This window comes from Protomyctophum bolini (assembly GCF_963924005.1).
Source record: "Protomyctophum bolini genome assembly, chromosome: 20".
In the NCBI taxonomy this organism is placed as follows: Eukaryota; Metazoa; Chordata; class Actinopteri; order Myctophiformes; family Myctophidae; genus Protomyctophum; species Protomyctophum bolini.
The window spans coordinates 24,928,161-24,949,900 of record NC_137881.1 but is presented as its reverse complement, the minus strand read 5'-3'; the positions used below and the strand labels follow the sequence as shown (position 1 = coordinate 24,949,900).

The window sequence follows — 21,740 nt, the reverse complement described above, 5'->3', positions numbered from 1 at the left end:
ACATTTACTCAACGACATTAGAGGAAACCAACCTGCCCATCTGCTCAACGACACGTTGGCATGCAGTCAGGAGGAGCCTGGGATCCTGTGGGGGGATTTGGGGTGGCTGGGGTAACGGCCGGATGGAACCGCAAGGTTCCCAGTTTGATCCCGGGCTCCCCCAGAGTTAGGGTCGAAGTGTCCTCGAGCAACACTCTGAACGCCTAACTGCTCCTTATGTGCAGGTTGGCACCTTGCATTGTTTCCTTCCGCCATCAGTGTGTGAACAGGTGAAAAGTGCTATATAAATGCACCATTTAACACTACCTCCTGAGCTACTGGTGTACTATCAAGGTAAGTCAAGGTAAAGTGTGAGTGTGTGTGTGTGTGTGTATCATGAAAACCCCCTAGTTTGACATGTCACATGCTACTTAAAGCATAATGAAATTTAGAACATTTTGCCTTATACTAGTTGCAGGTAAAATACTACAGGATATAAAAACAATCATACTATCATCAGATTCAACTTTATTGTCAAAGTGGGTGAAATTGGTACAAAGTCAGAGTCAAAACATCATGTTGAATGTATGAACTGTGAGCATTCAAATCCACATTAAACAACGTTTCTGAGCATCGAAGTCTGACGTCAATATCGGTAGAGGGCATAAATCCACGCGTTCATGTACTTTTTATTTGCATTGTAATCCCCATGGGGGGATTTTAGATCGCCTCAAGAACTGTTTGAAAAATAAACATACGTGTCATCCCGGCCATTTCACTCATATGGAATTATGGATATGAAGAATCAACTGACTGAGAGAAAACGCTATTGTTACTGCTACTGAATTAGTTACATTTTCGCTAGAAACAGACTATCATATGATAAATAATAATGCAGAGACAGCTTGTTTATTTTTGGACCACAATGCTTATATGAAACTATTTTAAGACCCCATGTTATTCTCCATAGAGAAATTACGTCCATGAACCAGGGGATGAGACGTCAGGCTATTATCACCCTCTGCATGCTATTATCACCCTCTGTATGAGTTTTCATGTGTCTTTTTAGAACTCGCATTGTACTATAGCTTTTGCCACAAATGTCACAAGTAAAGGCCATTTCCCGTGAGTCCTCATGAGTCCTCATGTGTCTTTTTAGATGTTGCTTACGAACAAAGCCTTGGGCACAAACTTGACAAGTAAAAGAAATTTCACCTATGTGAGTAGCCATGTGTCTGTTTAGATTAGTCGTTGAAATACAGCTTTTGCCACAAACTGTACAAGGAAAGGACTTTTCACGTGTATGAGTCTTCATGTGTTTTTGTTTATAGTCAATACGACTAAAGCCTTTGCCACAAACTGCACAAGTAAAGGGCTTTTCCCCTGTATGAGTCCTTGTGTGTCTTTTTAAAATAATCTTAGATTTAAAACCTTTGCCACACACTGTACAAGTAAAGGGTCTTTCCCCTGTATGAGTACTCATGTGGCTTTTTAGACGACACGTTTCAACATAGCCTTTACCACACACTGCACAAATAAAAGGCCTTTCCCCTGTATGAGTCATCATGTGTCTTTTTAGACTATTTGAGTGACCAAAACTTCTGTCACAAACTATACAAATAAAGGGCTTTTCCAATGTATGAGTTATCATGTGTCTTCTTAAAATACTACTTCCACCAAAGGCCTTGCCACACTCTGAACACATAAAGGGTTTTTCTCCTGTATGACTCATTGCATGTCTCTTCAGACATTCTTTTCGACTATACATTTTGTCACAACTTGTACAACTAAAGCTTTTCTTCCTCATGGAGGTCGTCAGCTCTCGAGACAGCTTGTTGCAGTCTCCTTCCACATTTATTTTCTTGTGTGATTTCTGACCTTCCCTGCTCTCCTCCCAGTCATCACTGTCTTCAGTATCATATTCAGAACAGTCTGAAGAGAGGAGCTGGTCATCACTAGTTGTTTGTGATGATACCCAGCCCACAGCAGCGTGTGTAGTTTCCATGTATCCGGTTGAGATGCCGGCTACAGGCTCCGTCTCTCTGTTCTCACAACCTTGTAAACTCTGCACTGCTAATATTGTCAACATTGAATCATCGGCCTGCTCTGGTCTTCGACGAAACTTCTTTGGACGTTGTGGTTGCTCCTGGAACAGACGTTCAGCAGGAACCTCCTCTGTACACACAGTGAGGTCTAGGGGAACAAAAGATGAAAGGATGAAATGAGAGAAAAGTACTGAATGCATCAAATTTACATTTTCTGTCTCTCTTTCCAAGTTGTTTGTGTTCTACTGGGTTGCCATAGACTTTACCAGACATTTATGTAACACCTGGGATTCGAACTCGGGTCTCCCGCGTGAAAGTCCAACATCTTAACCACTAGACCAAAGTGACATCCCTATATCAGGGGTTAAGGCAAGAAAAAAAACCAAGACGGAAATGATTTTGAACCCTCAGATTAGAATATAAAGGCAGCCTTGCTTGTGAACAGTTATGAGAATCCACCCCATGCCGTCGAAATAGTTTGAATTAATTAATTAATTGGATTAATTTCATTGTACCTGTTAATGTCTGTTTGTTTTTTAAAATAGGGAAGCACTTAGGGAAGTGTTAGATTTGTAAATGTATGCATGTGTCCTTTGCTTCACAAATATATTTAAACATTCAATAATGTTTAAATACATTTCTGCTATATACCTTTATGAACAGCCAAATCAGTTTTGTGTGCCTCTATAAAGGTCTTGGCACGTGTGTGTGTGTGTGTGTGTGTGTGTGTGTGTGCTAGGCTTTGTGCCACATTTTTCCTATCGGCCATTGCCTGCCCCAAAAACGCAGTTTGAAAGCAGCAGTGAGAGCAGCTGCCCAATCTGTTAATCTTGAGTTATATTCACCGCAGAGTGGGTCGCGGGTCAAAAATACAGATCCACAAGTAGATCTGCTTTTTTTTTGCAGCGCATGTGTCGGCTGATGCCGTGACTGATGCTGTTAGCCTAGCTTGTTGCCAACATCTGTTTCACTCGTCTTTTCCTTTTCTATGCTCTGGTGCACTGCCCCTCCTTGTGGAGAGGGGGGAGGCTGCGTGGAGGTGTGACTTGTAGGAAGGAAGTGAGACCACATTTTCATGACACATTTTGGTCATGAACATGCATGGCACCATGACTAAAATATCTAAGAACACATATTACCCACATAAAAACCGCAGGAAAGTGTTCCATGTGTTCTAATCTAAACATAATTTAAAATAAGATCTGGTTGCAAAAGAGGTGTCCCTACATTCTATGTTCGGGGCTATTCACTTCTGACACCGTGTGTGTGTGTGTGTGTGTGTGTGTGTGTGTGTGTGTGTGTGTGTGTGTGTATAATAATGAGACACAAGACAACAGTGTGCATAATAGTGTCACTGTATTACCGTAAACTGGGATGGACATAAACAATGCTGCCAATGCATACCATTCCAAGCGGAGGGGGTTTCCTTTCCACATTAACCTGCTTCTACATAATAAAGGAGGAGGAAATCAAATAAAAAGCCCCCAAAAACCCTTCCACCCCGTCTTTAAGATCTCGGAAGAAGGTTTTAGTTTAAGAACAAAGAAATAATTTGGAATACATACGAAAAATGAGGCAAGACATGTCATTTAATGAATTTTGACTGCCAGGATTCAGAGCGATTCTCACCTACCTTTGAAAAATTATAGAATATTCTGTGTCGCTCGCTCCATTCCGCACACGGGTGCCCTCAAATGGCGCACACAGATGTGCTAGAATCTGAAAATAATCGTGATCCACATACGCGACAATCCATTTGAAAGCTACAGACCCTGGTGTAGAGCGGGTAGGGATGCCAGAAAGTGACCATCAGCCAAATCGAATAATCGACAGCTCTGCCGATTAATAATCGATTAATAGATTTTTTTTTAATCAATATCAGATAAAAGATTTATATTATGCACATGCCATGGTCACATAACCATTATATGTTGAGTGCATGCTTTGATGGTTACAGTTTTATAATCAGTTTTGATGAGTAAACCTTTGTGGAGATCTTCTATATGTATGTATGCTAGTTACTGCCATTCAGGATGGAAAATGAAATCCATTTGGATTTGGGGAGAAGTAGTTTGATGACTTGATGAAGGTACATGTTCGATATATCATGCAGCCTTACTTATTAGCCTATATTTTGGCTATAAAAAAATATATATATATTAAGATTTCGGAGACTCCCGCGATTCATCGGAAAATCGATTAATCGGCGGCATCCCTAAGAGGGAGTGCTGCGTGCCGTTGTCCCATAGGAATGCATTATTGTGGTGTTTTTGCACAAGCTTGGGAAAGCAGTTTTTCCTGTCATGTGTAGGGAGATCACACATTTTTATTGATAACGGGCACCTTATCGATCAGGCTTATCGAGCCGGGTTCTTATCGAGCCCACTATCCAGCATTTTCTATTATTTTACCAACTCCAAAAGACGCGACCACATCACCCCCATATTAGCTACTCTCCATTGGTTATAGTTTCAGAATTGATTTAAATTTTTTACTCATGACTTTTAAAGCCCTGAATGGCCAGGCTCCTAGCTATGTCTCCAACATGCTGAAACCCTATAAACCTGTGCGCCCACTAAGGTCCTCAGACAAGGCCCTCCTGGAGACCCCTACAGCTCAGCTTGTCACTAAGGGTGGCAGGGCCTTTGCAACCAGGGCCCCCATGCTCTGGAATGCCCTACCTACTGACCTAAGATGTGCAAAATCAATATCCACATTTAAAACTCTCCTGAAAACTCACCTTTATGTTAAAGCCTTTTCCTAACTGTCATTATTTAATTATGTATGTTCTGTATTTTTATGCCTGCTATTGCATGGAGTAATCTTTTATTGTTCTCTTTTGATGTAAAGCACTTTGTGACTTTGTCAAATTCATTATCATTATCATGTGAATGTTGATAGGCTATAGTATATTTTCAAACATTTAAAACAAATTGTGGAAAAAGCTACCGATCCACCACATTCGTTTAGGAAGATCCGCCATCCCGATTGGAGCCAATATAGGGTGCGTTCGGAAATTCGCACTGAGTGCACTGGTGTGCCCTCTTCTCGTTTGTTTATTCATTGCGCTCAGTGCGTTGTCGTTCGAAAATCTGGTGCGCTGTGCCCCGGGGTGTGCCGAGTGCCACCCCGCACTGACCGTCCCCAACTCAGAAGTTGGGGTTGTCCAGTGTGTGACCTCACAGCGGTGTCTCAAAGCTCTCCACGGGGGCCAAAGCTAAGCTAGCATTTAGTACATCACCATACTTCATCATTTACCTTGGTCCATGTTTTAACTGTTTAAAACGACTGGTCGACTGCTTTTTGTATTGAGTTCTGCTTGAAATGTACTGTAATTTGGCAAACTGTTAATAAATACTTCAATCAATCAAAGTCGTTCGTAAATAAGCATGTGTGCATGCTCATCCTCTGACGTGACCGCCCAGCACACTAAAAAAACTGAGCACATTCCCGGGGCACATATCCGAATATTTAGTTCCGTGACCATGGGGGCTCAATAATGGTTCAGAACGTTCACTCTTCCACTGGAATGAATATACTAACATACACAATCATCACATGCATAGTCACATTACATGTATGCACGATACAGATAGTAATGTTTTATTTCTCACCTTTCTTCTTCTTTCCTTGGGACCTTTTCTTCATATGTTTTTCATTCCTCTTTTTTTCACCGATTCCTCCAACTACATTCAACAAAAACAAATATCCTGATGAAATCTCAAATCTTGTCTGAGGGTTCAAAATCATTTCCGTCTTGGTTTTTTTTCTTGCCTTAACCCCTGATATAGGGATGTCACTTTGGTCTAGTGGTTAAGATGTTGGACTTTCACGCGGGAGACCCGAGTTCGAATCCCAGGTGTTACATAAATGTCTGGTAAAGTCTATGGCAACCCAGTAGAACACAAACAACTTGGAAAGAGAGACAGAAAATGTAAATTTGATGCATTCAGTACTTTTCTCTCATTTCATCCTTTCATCTTTTGTTCCCCTAGACCTCACTGTGTGTACAGAGGAGGTTCCTGCTGAACGTCTGTTCCAGGAGCAACCACAACGTCCAAGTGTTCTCAATAAATTATTAAAATATATGAAATTGCATCTGAGCCCATCTGAGCTAGTCTTACATTTTTGAGTGGTGCAACCACTCCTATATGGACCTATGGGTGTCTCTGGCTGTTTCCCTGACTGTACTGTGTCTGTAGCTGTGCCCCTGGGTCCGAGCACGGAAATATCGTTTGGTTGGTTTTCATCACCAAGTGTCACTGTTGTGCAGCCTAACACACACACACACACACATTAACTGCATACTGTATGATTTTGGGTGTGACAGTGCAGTACAGTACAGTACAGTGCAGTACAGTACAGTATAAAGTTACCCCCTGGGGACCACACAGTAACTCTGTCATTTCTCGACTGTTTCGGACATGGGGCGGCTAGATTTTTCCACTTTCGTGAAAAAAATCTCATGAGTTATCAGTGATTTCTTTCCTTTTTTAGTTTTTTACACGTCTTTCATTGTTTATTAATTTAAAGCTAGCTACTTTCCTGGGGTCCACACAAAGCAATTAGATGTGAGCCAATCGACGACCTGCAGTGTGTAGTTTGATGTTGTGTAGATTGTAACATACATAGCCTATCTACACATTCTGCAGTGTGTAGTTTGATGTTGTGTGCATGTAACAGTAACACACATACCTGCAGTCTGTAGTTTGGTGTTGTGTAGCGTCTCCATCTCTCTCTGGAAGAGGCTGAAAATGAACTGTGCGGCGGCACCGAGGCGCTCCAACACAAACACTTTGACCTGACAAACATCACCGCTTGTGTGTTTCTCCAAAACACACAATATCTGCGGCAGCGGTGGCCGAGTGGATTGCGGAGCGGTCTAGATACCGGAAGGTCGCCAGTTCGAATCAGCGATCCGACACGTTAAAATTACCACCGTTGAAGTGCCCTTGGACAAGGCATTGAACCTCTACCATGAAATGTTCCATGTGGGCCTGGCTGTAAACAAGTATCTGATGCTTAGTCCAGTTACCCTTGGTAAACTTGATTTACCAGAAAGCATTTCTTCTTCTTCTTCTGCTCTCCTACCGAAGTCATGTGTCCATTTATCTCCAGCCGTACAGACTCCATTTGACTCGTTTTACATCCTTTAAGAGACGTTTTACCTCCTTTAAGAGACGTTTTAACTCCTTTATGACTATGAGACATGATTCTTCAGAGACAACTATACGCCATAGATGAAATACGCAGGACACTGTATACTTCCTGGTCAACGTGTGTCAAGCATGGCGCATGCGCAACACAGGATCCAGATTCCAGGGCACTGTTGCCTTAATGCCTTTCGTCCCCTGGTGGAGGAGGTGTGTAACTGTCAGTATCACTAATGTAAATTACTAGAATTTCGTGGTCGCTACGCGGCCACTCAATCCCAGAGTTACTTCGCCACGCACTATGGGAAGAAGGAAATGGCGGGAGTTGACTCCACATCGGATGGGTTATTAGTTATTATTATAGCACAATGACAATGATAACGTTGTGTTGTAGATTGTGAGAAAGGGATTTGAAAGTAGCTCTCAAGTCCATAAAACAAACTAACATAGGCTACTTCTCTATAAGCAGAATCATGAATAGGCCTATTTAATTTATACAAAAGGAGAAGAGAGAGAGAGAGAGAGCAATGTGTTTGTGTCTCAAACTTTGTCTAATATTGTTTTAGAGCAGTGGTTCTCAAACATTGTCATGGCAAGAGCAAAGGACCCCCAATATTTTTTCAATGTACAAAAATAATCCCAAAATTGCGCATCTATAACTTCTAAGCATGTGAGCCGGGACTGTGTGTGTGTGTGTGTGTGTATATACATTCCGTCTGTAATTCCCTGTAGGCTTCACGTGAATAATGTTGTGTGCGCGCGTGCGGAGAAATAGTTATTTAATGAATCGCATGTTGGTGTGTGTGTGTGGGGGGGGGGGGGCCTTACAGGCGTGCATGTGCGTGTGTGTGCGTGCAGGCGTATGTATACATTAGGGCTGTCACGATTCGCCTAGTCCACGATTCAATTCAATTTTGGATTTGCAGCTCACGATTCGATTCGATGTTCGATTCGCTATCACGATTCGCCTAGTCCACGATTCAATTCAATGTTCGATTTGAAGCTCACGATTTGCTTCGATGTTTGATTAAATTTTTTCAATCTATTTTTTTAAAACCTTCTTTTTCAGCATTGAGGGCTATATTCATTATAATTTAGGCCAATATCTTGGTTTGTAAAGAAAAACACTTGTTTCCCAATAAGTCACATTTATTTTCTATAAATAACAAATCAGAATGAGAATAAGAAAAGGTTTAACAACTTTGGGTTTTATGCCCTAACATTTTTTAAATGTTTCTTTAAGATGAGATGACTTGTAACATTCTTGTTAAGCTCTAAGTAAGTAAATGAAAGAAAAAAGAAGAAAAGACAAATAGTATATAGACCCATCTGTTGTTAGTTCAAGTATTAAATACTAATTTAAGTGTGTAATTTCACTTATACACTACCTGGTTATAAATAGCTGCAGTAGGCTACACCATTTTATGCAGTATTTTATACTATTTCTATTTAGTGTACATTCAGTGGATGTGGCTTACATCCGGTCTAAAGCCCACCCACTGTATGCGCTGATTTCCATACACAATCCGTATCCTCCCCTCACCGGATGTTGAATTAACAGTACTAACGGCCATATATTTGACGATCTTTTACACCAAACGATTGTAACGGCCAACGTTTCACATGTATTATTAGTTTTATACATTTTAGGAGTGAAAACATGTGTGACCTGCATGGCATTTTGTAACGTGGTTCTGCTGTTCTGCAACTCTCATTAAATATTGAAAGCCAGCGTTTGCCACCACTGATAGTGGTCGCATGTCTGCAGCTATGCAGACCGCAACTCCGTGCGTTAATTGTTTTGCACGGGGCGAATTAGCTGAGAGCTTTTCTCTATAAGAATATAGTTGGCTGTGTTGTTGTCTTTGTACCATCGTCGTTGGACAGATCGATTTCTTTGTGATGTCTGCTAAGATGCTGGCCAACTCCTCTCTGTGTGTGTGTGTGTGTGTGTGTGTGTGGCACTGCTCCGATACAGTTGGATTTTCGTCTCTTTTTTTTCTCCATGCATTCGCATGGGCGGAATGGCCCGGCCGCTCGCGGAAGTAAATTGGCTGTGTGGCGAAAATAGGCAAAGTGATCGGTGTAAGGGTGATATTTTGGCCCAATCCGATTATTGACAAAGAACAATGTTGATGTAACTAAGGGAATCGTCGAGTCATTTTTTTTGTAAATAAAGAGATTTAGATGGAATAAGCGAAATAGCGATCGTATAATCTCTCCTGTTCCTTCTGTCTCTCATCAATGTCCTGCGCGAGATCAGATTCTGTGCTGCGCGAGATGACATTGTCAAGCTAGTGTGGGGGCGGGGCTGGTAAGAGAGGGCAGTGTTGCCAGGTTTGCGAATTGTAAGCGAGTTGCAGTGTATGCAAGTAGCGTGGTTAAATTCCTTGTGTTGTGGCAACAGCGTAGGGCGCAGCAAATACGACATTGAGGGGTAGAAACCATCCCGGGCGCGTGGTTCATGTAACATGTGTGTCACTGTGAAAGACTGGCCCCATTAAGTGAACGTAGTTGGCGTAGTAGACGCCAACATGACGATTTTGGTAGACGCCAACATGACGATTGTGACGTAGGCTGTTGACGTTGAGCAATAACAGCGTGTTTCATAAAAGTATTATTTGCAGAGTAAATAAGACACTTGAAGGGCTAAAAAATAGGCTATGTCAGTTCGGGGAGCGTGGCGAATTTATTTTGCATATAGAGATGTGTGGTGAAAGTGTGGTTCGGTCGGAGATAGAGCATGAAGAATGAGTATGGGTACACCTTTTCACTTGTATATATCCTGCTACCCTAATAGACAGGGGTGCATGAGCACCTGGCCGTTCATTCGTGCTCTATCTCCGACCAAGCCACACTTCCACCACACATCTCTCTATGCAAAATAAAACCTGCACACTCCCACAAAAGACATAGACTACATTGCATTCGCCAAAAATGTCTTATTTACTGTTTAAATATTACTTTTCTGAAACACGCTATTCTTGCTCAACCTCAACAGCCTACGTCAGAATCGTCATGTTGGCGTCTACTACGCCAACTACGTTCACTTAATGGGGCCAGTCCTTCACAGTGACACACGCGTTACATCAACCACGCGACCGGGATGGTTTCTACCTCTCAATGTCGTGCCTACTCTACACTGCCATCCCAAGTCCCCTCCCCCTTTCACTGCTCCTGTGTGTGACCTGTGAACTACTCTCTGACTGCACTGTGGCTTGATTTATATGTGCGAGGTGGAAATGTAATGCACATAAATTAATTATAGGTCCAGCAAGCAAATCATGATTGTCTGTTTGTGCTCAATAGGTCACCATCACATTCCGATTTTAGGTGTTGTGTTTTTTATGACATTTATTTTGGCCAGTAGTTTCATATCTATCCTTTTCCCTTTCACCAACACAGACCATGCTAACGGTGTTAGCGCGTTAGCATCACACAGCTTACAGCGTCAGTGTTGCATGAATACTTTCAACCATGACAATGCCGACTACTTTTGCTACACACACTTCCCAAGGATTATGGAGATGTCTTTATTTATTTTTTAAGGTTGAGAAATGAAATAATTATGGTCGTTTCTAATCTCAGCATTTCACAAGAGAAAGACGTGGATGCCTTTCGCTGCTGTTGCCATGTCTCATAGAAACAAGTAAATAGGTCTATAAAAATAATCCCAAAACAAGCGCATATAACAGGGGTCTGTAACCTATTTTAAATGAAGTGCCATGTTTTCATTTTCTAGATAGTCAGTCAGCCACAAGCTCACATCACAACAATAATCCATGTAATAATCACAATAACAATACTAATAATAATAATCATAATAATAATAATAATAACAATAAACTTCTTTGTAAACTCACTCATTTACAAACAAGCTCACATCAGAACAATAATGCATGTAATAATAATAACAATAATAATAATAATCATTATAAGAAAAACAACAATAACAACACTAACAACAGTACAGTACAGTACAGTAAAGACGTACAGTAAAGTACAGTACAGAGGACAACATTACAGTACAGTGCAATACTAAGGAGTGCAGTACAGTATTATAATAATTTATAACCCATCCGTTACTACATGTGCAGGGCACACTACTGAGTTTAGACTTTTTATGCAGGGCCTGGGAAATAAGGCAGAATCTTTTGTTTGTGTAAAAAAAAAAGGGAATATCAACAAAACATATCTGTTTATTGTACACAATGCAATATTGAATGCAATGATATGGTGTGTCCTGTAAGCCCATGTGGGCTGGGCGCCTTTGGTGCATGACACAAAAATAAAGAAATCTATCTATCTATCTATTCAGGCCCATCCTGCTACCCTAATAGACAGGGGTACATAAGCACATGGCCGTTTATCCAACAGCTTTCTCCGACCAAACCACACTTTTACCAGACATCTCTATATGCTAAATAAATTCGCCACACTCCCAGAACACATATAGACTACATTGCATTCGCCAAAAATGTCTTATTTACTGTTTAAATATTACTTTTCTCAAACACGCTATTCTTGCTCAACCTCTACAGCCTACGTCAGAATCGTCATGTTGGCGTCTACTACGCCAACTACGTTCACTTAATGGGGCCAGTCCTTCACAGTGACACACGCGTTAGATCAACCACGCGACCGGGATGGTTTCTACCCCTCAATGTCGTATTTGCTGCGCCCTTCTAATGCTGCGCCACGCCTACTCTATACTGCTCCATAGACAGCGACTCGAAGTCGAACAGCAGCAGCAGCTCGCCTCCGTCACAATTTAAAGCCCACAGCACTGCACAGCCCCACACCCAAATGAATCGAATTAATGAATAAGGCGCTTATATCGCTTTTGCTCAGTGGATGGGACATTTACATTAAAAGCTATCGGATGGACGCGTGGACAACGGCATGGTTGTGTGCACTCGGAGGGAAAGGTTCCATATAGCTTCCATGCTAGCTGCTTCAGACACAGGGGAGGGGAGTGAGATGGCCCGCCTCACGGGACTCCAGTGCGAAATAGCGCTTATGCAACAATTACCCTAAAAACAACACCACAACTCAATGTCATTGTGAATAAGAATTTCGAGCAAAAAAAATATTTTTGGAAGGACACTTTCAACCAGTATGAAGCTAAATGTGGAAGCCGTGTGTGTCACACCAAAACGGGTGACCTATATAATCCTGTCACGCCGTGCATTCTGTGCTTGCGTGCGCATTTCCCAAATCTCAGTCATTTATCCACACATCGCTCTCTGTGTGTGTGTGTGTGTGTGTGTGTGTGTGTGTGTGTGTGTGTGTGTGTCGCGTCGCCCTCCAGCTGCAATTGCGAGTGTGCGCTTTGGCAGACTTTTTATGCAGGGCGTGGGAAATAAGGCAGAATGTTTTGTTTGTGTAAAAACAAAAAAGGGAATATCAACAAAACATATCTGTTTATTGTACACAATGCAATATTCAATGCAATGATATGGTGTGTCCTGTAAGCCCAATTAGCCCATGTGGGCTGGGCGCCTTTGGTGCATGACACAAAAATAAAGAAATCTATCTATCTATCTATTCAGGCCCATTCAATTAATCTATCACTACATTAGTTGCCTGTTCAAAACTAAACTACACTTTATGAAATCATTGTTGCAGCCTACAATTTACAATTTACAATTTAGGCATTTAGCAGACGCTCTTAATCCAGAGCGACTTACATTAAGCAAGAACAAAAAAGCATGGGTATACATCACATAAAAACATTTATCATGAAACATGCGTAAGCTAAGAAAGTAACAGTGGAATATCTATAATGAAACTATACATATAAGCTATACATCTATACTACTATGCTATACATATGTACTATGACGTGCTATGACAATAGCACATACAATGCACTTATGCTGTCTACATAACATGCTATAAGACTGTATCAAATGCTATCTAAGTCTACAGAATTGCTATCTAAGGGGGTGGGGTAAGTGCTATGGGCCATGATGGAGTCTGAAAAGGTGGGTTTTCAGACTACGGCGGAAGATTGGGAGTGATGCTGCAGTTCTGACTGCAATGGGAAGTGCATTCCACAGTTTTGGAGCCAGAAGGGAGAAGAGTTTGGGACGTGTGGAGTGTTGTCCCGGCGTTTTTAGTGAGGGTACTTCCAGCTTCCCTGCGTTGGCTGATCTGAGTGAGCGGGAGGGTTTGTAGGGTTCGATCATACTTGCAAGATATGGGGGAGCCATACCTTTGGTTGCTTTGAATGCCAGCATCAGAGTTTTGTATTCTGTGCGGGCAGCGACCGGGAGCCAGTGGAGGGAACGGAGCAGGGGGGAGACATGTGAGAATTTTGGCTGGTTGAAGACCAAGCGAGCTGCGGCATTTTGGATCAGCTGGAGAGGTTTAAGTGCACAAAAGGACACTACACACATATATTCAGGCCCATTCAGAACACATTTCCCAAATCTCTGATTTATCCACACATCGCTCTGTGTGTGTGTGTGTGTGTGTGTGTGTGTGTGTGTGTGTGAGTGTGTGTGTGTGTGGGCGTGTGTGTGTGTCGCGTCGCCCTCCAGCTGCAATTGCGAGTGTGCGCTGTGTGCAGGGCACACTACTGAGTTTAAAAACACAGCTGAAACATGAAGTGGAGTCTGTCAACTCCTGCAATTTCCTTCTTCCCATATTGCGCTGCAACGACACTGGGATGAGCCCGCCGAAGGCGGGCGAAATTCTAGTAGATGTAATGAATGTTGTCGCTGTTGTTTTTGAGTGGTGCAACCACTCCATTAAGTGTGTGTCCGTCCCTGGCTGGCTGGCTGGCTGGCTGTGGCCGTCCAACGCACGGGCTGCCCCGTGACAGATCCCATCTCTCACACGTTACAATTCTGGAAATTCCTGAAATAGTGGAATACAACAGCAAAAAGGATTTCAGCACCACGGAGAGCGCTCTCTGCACTGACAAGGTGCAGCGGGATAAAGCGGACAGATAGACTGATGATCCACAAACAGCACAAGCTCCAAGTGTTGCGTCCACATGCAGCGCGTTGTGAGCTTGCAGATCGTCGGTGCCCCACTCATGAATCCAAGCAGAGGTCCTCACAAGTATAGGTAAACACTGCCACTGCCAGTGCTCAGCGCAATGGCCCGTTGCAAAGTTTATATTTCCATTGGGTGTACAAGTCATTTCTGAAAATAAGCTGTTGAATGTCTTAAAAACTAAATGTATTGTAATTGGTTCTAAATATATGCTATCAGGACAGATCATAAATTAAGCTTATCTTTGCAGGGTGCTGCGATTGAACAGGTTAAAGAAGTTAAACTGTTAGGTGTCACTATATTGAGCAAACACTGTCATGGTCCATTCAGATCAATAATACAGCCATACAATAGTCTAGTCATACAATCTCTAGTTCTGTCAAATCTGGACTACTGTCCGGTTATCTGGTCTAGTATAGTGCATCAAAGCAAGAATTTAGTAAACTTCAGCTTGCTCAGAACAGGGCAGCATGAAGACTAGCACTTAATTGCTCTGTCAGGACTAGTGTGGATGCTATGCATGCCAGGCTGTTATGGATGATGGTGAATGATGATGATGGTGTATCCAGAGAGAAGACAGACTATGCACCCACTGCACACAAAGTTGAAACCGAGCTACACTTCGTAACCATCTGTCCATTGTACCAAGACATCAGAGACACATACTTCCCACAGATTACAACCACACGAGATTTTGAAAACATGAACAATGATGAAAAACTCCCATATCTGCTGGGCGAAGTACAACAATGTGCAAACACAGCAGCAAGATTTGTGAGTTGCTGTGATAGGATATCAAATGGAACACAACCACCCTAAAGACTAATCATTGTGTATATTCCTGCACTATACATAGAAATTGATCTATTGAAGATTCTGACTTTCAAATGTACATCATTTTTGTTTTTATTGTATTGCTGTATTGTTGTATTGTTCTTTCTGCTTTGGCAATGTATACATATGTTTTCTCATGCCAATAAAGCCCTTTGAATTGAATTGAATGAAAGACTGGCATACAGCCTTATTCTGTTTTTAAAGAATGTACATTCCTCACAGAAACCCTTCAGTTTGTTTCTACAGTTGTACAGAGCCATTGCATACCGCCTACATTTTATTTCAAAAGAAAACTCAAGGCAGCAATAATCAGAAAGGAAATTATATTAAATTAGGTTATTATATTTTCGGACTGACAAATCTGTTTTTTTATTTATTTTTTATTTTACTGTTATAAATTTAGTTTTTTAGGTTTGTGTGTTTGTTCAGAAACATGGATCATGTACTGTATTTTATGATTTGTATTGTGATGTCCTTTTTGCCTGGACCCCAGGAAGAATAGTTTCCACTACGGTGTAGACTAATGGGGATCCTTAATAAACTAAACTAAATGTTGTGTGAATGTGTGTGTGAATGTGGGAAGTGAGGACGCTGTCGTATATAAATGCCTCCAATGTAAATTGTGCTCCACCATTAGTTTGAATGTGGCTCATTCAGTACCAAATGGAAACAAACAAACAAATTAGACAGAGTTACATAATAGTTGTAAAGTGGTTGTATTGATGTCAATGCCACAAGGGGAGGAAAACATTGTTTACAAAACAAACAATAATAATAATAATAATACCACAGAATGATCAAAGTGCATTAATAACATTTAAAAAAGACGATGCAGAAATTGGATGTACAGTATAAAACCCTTTAACAAAGGGGTGCGCCGCCATATCGGTGTCAGACGATGTTTGCCTCGTCAACCTTTATCCGACTAATACGTTGACATTCCGCGGTGCGTCTGGCTTTGTTGAGCGTCTCTACCAGTGTTGATTTCGTCGACCAATACGAAAAAGGAAAACAAAATGGAAACTAAATGAAAACTAAGATATGACAACAAAAACTAATACTAAATGTATTGACAATTTACACATTTGAACTAGACTAAAATGTTAGGGAGGGACTAGTGGACAAGACATCCAGACCAGTATAAGTAAAAGACAAGTCATTTTACACTTGGTTGCATGCTGAAAATAGCCGATCTACAAGCTCACAACACGTCGCGTTGTGAGCTTGTATATCGGCTAGTGTAAAATCTGCCATTGCCAAAAGACATTTTAGTCGACTAAATCAACTGTAGATTTAGTCGACTAAAATCTTATGACATTTAGTCGACACAATACAGACATTCCTGGTGAGACTAAAACAAAATGAAAACCATTCAAGAGACTGTGACTAAAACTAAAATTGCCGTCAAAATCAACACTGGTCTCTACGCACACGAATGGTCCGTGTTCGGGGGTGGGGATGGTGACGTACGGGCTGGGGGCGGAGCCATTCAGAGGGAGCGTTGGCGGGAGGAGTAGCTCTAGCCAAAGAGTATAAGACAGAGTTATGACATTGAGGGGCAGAAAACTGAGCACAAGCTGTATGTCACACAACTGTTTTAAAGTGGCCTATTGTACAGTGACAACTAAAGTCTCTGTAATGTTTATGTTTGTACTATTACTAAATAAAGGGATTTAAGATCATTAAAGCTGGGCTGTTGCCTGAGTCCAGTGCATTCTGCCAACTTCTGGTCCAGGACTTTGTCACTGTTCGCTATGCTCTTCGGCAGGGGACTGTAGAAGAGCCGCCATTGGACTGGCCCCATGAAGCGAACGGAGTTGTCGTAACTCTGTCTTAAGGCCTATTCATAGTCTGGATTTTCGGTGGTGTGGTGACCACCGCTCCGGTGGTGAGCTGACTACCGGAGCTGAAATAACGTTGAGCGGTGGTGAGTAAAAACAGAGATAAGAGATAAGTGGTTTGCTCTTCACCGTGGCTCGTGACGTCATGTTGTAGTTCGGTGGTCACCCCACCAACGAAAATCCAGACTATGTAAGCCTTTACTCTATATGGCTCTGGCTCTAGCCATGTCCTCCCGGTGGGGGCTCCTCACTGGCAGGTGAGTCAGTATGATACGCCATCAGTGACAACACACAGAAATGTGTGTGGAGGAATCAATAGTAATGACTAAATTAGGGGGGGAATCAGAACAGTTGGGCATACAAATAACAAAAGCAAAATAAAAAAGATATATCGGACCAGAGTTGCCACCACCGGTGCATCCCTACATTAAACCCATGACTGAAAAACTATTAAGGACCTAAATGAGCCCAAAACACAGGATGAGACTTTGAGTACCTATTCATAAAGTCATATTCTAAAAGGCTATAGTACACTGTGCCACGTTCATTTGGAATACTTTGGAATGGAAGTGGGTTTTGGTATCTGATCATTTTTAGCAATTGCTTCAAGCTAGTCGTAGGCTATTGGTGCTAATCTGTCTACTAAAAAAAAAAACCCTTTGGAAAGCAAGATTTTAAGTCCTGTCCAAGTCTAAGAACTTTTTTTTTTAACCACTCAGTATAGGCGTTCCCGCATAACCTTTGGGTACAATGACAATGATGTCACGCGCATAGCCTCTACTGTGGTGGAAATTTCGCTGAAAATAGCCATGTTCTGTTTAGGATTCTCTGTTTAGGATTCTGGGCTCAATCCCGTCCACCGTCCTGAGTACGCTTTTTTATTTTATTTTCTCGCGAACGTTTCCCCAGAATAGGGATGCATGGGGTTCAAGTGGTTAATGAAAAGAAAAGCCTACTGGCCGAAGCATCATTTCTGATGCTAAAGGTGGTTGCACACTGGACACGTTTTTCGGAAAACCGATGGAGAAACGCCGCTAAAAATCCGGCCTTTACTGTACAATCGCACCAACTGAAGATTGCAAAAATAATTCAGATTATGGCCACAAGTGTACAGAAAAACTTTCCAGACTTAATAAAAAAAAAGAAAAGAAAATAAAAGCTGTTGGGCATTGCAACTACACAAAAAGCTGAAATTAAATTAAATAAATCCCAAAAGAATATTTTAAAAAACAAACAGTTTCTGTGTTCTTTTAAAAACGCCATTAGAGCGCAGTTTGAAAGCGTATGAAAATGTCAAGGATTTGGGCGATGCTGTTGCTTTGGATGGGTCAGGAATAACAATACAAAATTAAATTAAAAACTAAAGAGAACTGTGGTAAGACAGCATTATAACAGTGGTTTTCAACCCTTTTCATGCCAAGGTCCATTTACTTATTCAGCATTTGACCCACGGACCACCATTTGATGACATTTAGCCTCTCAGACCCCAAAATTAAAGAATACTTTGTTGTTGTTGGATAAGATTTGGTTGACAATTCCATGCTGTACAAACATTGATCGAAATAACAATTAATCTACATTCTCTAATTGTGTAGACTTCTTGTAAATGACGTAAAGCAGATTGTTTAACTCTTGAGAGCGTGCAATTATACACTCTGAAGAGATAAAGATCTAAATCCATTTGGTTACCAACTCTCCATCATAATTATAGCTGATGTGGACCACCTGGAACCCTCTCAAGGCCACTGGTTGAAAGCCACTGGCATTGTAAGCACATTTATAAAGCACTTATACAGCATTAAAACACTCGTAATAAATGTTCATATTCATGTATGGCAACTTTGTTGGTGACGAGCCCCCCAATATACATCTTTACCCAAAACGCATGTGCCACAAGGTATAAATAAGCCAACATTCACCCCCCCTTTCTCTCTCTCTAGCACTTGTGGTCAGTAGTATAATTCAAGTAGACGTAATACACAGGAAAACAATGTACGGAACACATATACATTAATTAATCTATGGTTGTACCACGGTTCAAATGGAAACATTATAGGGCATAGCAGTGGCCGTGGGTTCTCTAGTGCCACTGAAAAATCAACCATTCATTTCATTTTTCCCCATAGAGATTCACAAAGAATATTTATATCAATTGTTTTAAGCCTATAGAATCAAGCCATCCAGCTTAAAATAATTGATATACATATTTTTTTGTAAAATCTCTATGGGTAAAATGAATGGCCGGTTAAAAGACAAGCCCACTGCTATGCCCTATATGCAGAAGTTCATACACACAATAATACATCATCTATTATCGTACCACGCGATCCAAATGGAAGGAAAATATAAAATACAAGTGTAGAGTTTATAAAGGTAGGGAAAGTGAATAAGTGATATTGTTTGTGTTTGTTAGATGAGTGTTAAACGATGTCACGCGCATGCCCACTATTGGCTGAAATTGACAAACCACCTGAAAGTGCATTTCCTGTTTTTATTAAAGATCTGCAAGAGACAGGGAGACTCCCGTTACTGAACAAACACACCAACAAATATCACTTATATACCCTACCTTTTTTACAGGCAGCTAATGAGCAAATAGCCTTCAGTAATGGGTTACGTTACGTATTGACAAAGTAACGGACAGAGTGTTGTTAAATATAAAGTACCATTTAGTTTGTGTCAACATTTTTTGTGCAACATTCAAGGTCAGTGTGAATTTAGGGGATTATTCTTCAACGGCAAAGAAATCTAACCTTGACTTTGCAGAATGGAAGAATTTAATTGCTTCACTCGTTTCACAAACTATTTCCATCTGGGACCTCGGTAGGCTAACGCCGACAAGGCCGTCCATTTTTTTTCAAGCTACTTGACAGGGGACTGCATGTCTGTCAATCATATTGACGCGTCTACAATGACGTATAGTAGCCGTACCAGCAAGAAAAGTAAACAACCCCCTCAAACGACAAGTGTTAACAAACGCCTGATATCACTATCACATGACATCGGATGTCGTAGGTCATGTCTTCACTTGCTTTCAAGAATAGAAGGCGGTTTTCCAATTTTAAAGGCCGATAGGACATACAATTGCAACAGGTGCTACTCGATGGGCGTCACGTGCATTCTCGCCAAGATCCCGCCCGTAGCTGCCGCTGCCGCCTTGAATGTTGACGTTGAACCATGTCTACTGTTGTTTCAGCTAGGCTATTGGTGTAAAGTAACTAATTACATTTACTTAAGCACTGATTCAGAGCATATTTCACCAACCTTTGACAAGTCTTAGGATGCCCTCACTGCCCTCAAATGACGCGCACTGGTGTGCTAGAATCGGAAAATTAGCCTTGATCCATTTGCCGCAATCCGATTGAAAGGTACAGGCTTTCTGCGCACAGTTGTCCCATAGGAATACATTATGTGGTGTTTTTTCCCACCGGCTCCGCCAAGCTTGGGAAGGCTTTTTTCTTCGGTCATGTGGTGCCCCGAGAACCCCCTTGACTTAGGTAAATAAAGTACTAGTGTACTTTTCCACCACTGGCTATTGGTTGTTACTTGTGATAACGCAGACGGCTTAAGGCAGGACTTTGGAGCACAGCAACAGTTGACCGGTTGCAGGCTGTCAACAAGCGATGCTTTCAAGCACTCCCGACACAATCCGGAGCGCCAAAAAGCGCTCCTCCGATCACGGATCACGCCTTCTGTGGACACCGGCCACTAAAATATTTGAGTATATTCTCAAAGGTGCAAATAATGGGCTCTAAAATCCTGTACGCAGCTAAAACAATGGTGTCCCCTCCTGCTCATTATTGCTCTTACAGACAAAACTCTCTACGCCAGGCCTGTCACTCGCACTACTAACGTCTCATCATAAGCAACCATTAACTCTTTCTCCCAAATGTAAAGATAGTATAATCCTCTGTGTTTGGATAGGCAAGGTTTTGACTCTCACACTTAGGTTCCAGTGAGATGTACGATGAAAAAAAAACAAAAAAAACATTAAAAAGCTCTGAAGAAGAGACGGTTTGTGATAAAACAACAAAAACGAAACAATAAAATTAATCAAAGTAAATACCCCGAATGATTACTTTCCCCACATTTTCTATTATTATCATTACACACCCGACTAAATATATACTCTATCGCTTCTTTTTTTACGATTAATTTACACCGAACGGCACCTCGCCTTCCGATAGGGCGGGGGCGTTTGACGAGCAGGAGGAGTCGGCCAATGAGGCGAGGCTATTGTCCAGGCTGCGGTTCCAACAGGAGGTCGCAGCGCTCCGGTTGGGCGTGGAGGGAAGAGTGGGCGTGGAGCAGTTGGAGGAGGGCGGGCCCGAGGCCGAGCCCTGGCTGGGGGTGGGGCTGCCGCTGCTGCCTTTGCTGCGATTGGACGACGGGGACGAGAAGAGGGCGTCGCTGCTGAGGCCCTTGCTGCTGAGCTCCGCCTCCAGGTGCTGGCAGATCTCCTGTGGCATTCGCTGAAGCTCCGCCTCCAGATCCCTGTCCAATCGGGACTTGAGCTGAACCACACACGCAGGAGACACGAATACAAGACCATGTCACCCAGGAGATAGAAACTATTCCACAAATACAAATACTATATAGTCTGGAACTACACCTCCTGAATGATATATAGAGTCTGGAACTACACCTCCTGAATGCTATATAGTGTCTGGAACGACATCTCCTGAATGCTATAGAGTCAGCTCAGTGGCCTTGTGGTTAGAGTGTCCGCCCTGAAACTGGGAGGTCGGGGTTCGATCCCCGGCCGGGTCATACCAAAGACTGTAAAAATGGGACCCAGTGCCTCCCTGCTTGACACTCGGCATCAAAGGGTTGGATTGGGGGTCAAATCTACTAATCAAATGATTCCCGAGCGCGGCGCACGC

At 42.0% G+C, this 21,740-nt stretch overlaps 1 protein-coding gene and 1 long non-coding RNA gene across 3 annotated transcripts in view; both read right to left on the bottom strand.

Annotated features, from left to right (window-relative positions):
* Positions 1-526: 526 nt before the first annotated feature.
* LOC308335514 lies at positions 527-6,868 on the bottom strand. The gene is made up of 3 exons (XR_013966025.1): positions 6,720-6,868; positions 5,639-5,710; positions 527-2,172 (listed from the first exon to the last, which is right to left on the bottom strand). It is a non-coding gene; the product is annotated as an uncharacterized lncRNA (long non-coding RNA).
* An 8,848-nt stretch (positions 6,869-15,716) lies between these two features.
* The window catches only part of LOC308335789 (1-phosphatidylinositol 4,5-bisphosphate phosphodiesterase beta-3-like), a 71,997-nt gene continuing 65,973 nt past the window's right edge, over positions 15,717-21,740 (bottom strand). For both annotated transcript variants that reach the window (XM_080792988.1, XM_080792989.1), the window contains exon 34: positions 15,717-21,371. In XM_080792988.1, the coding sequence (XP_080649114.1) occupies positions 21,009-21,371 (363 nt within the window). In that variant the 3' untranslated portion in view covers positions 15,717-21,008. The remainder of the gene's footprint in view (positions 21,372-21,740) is intronic.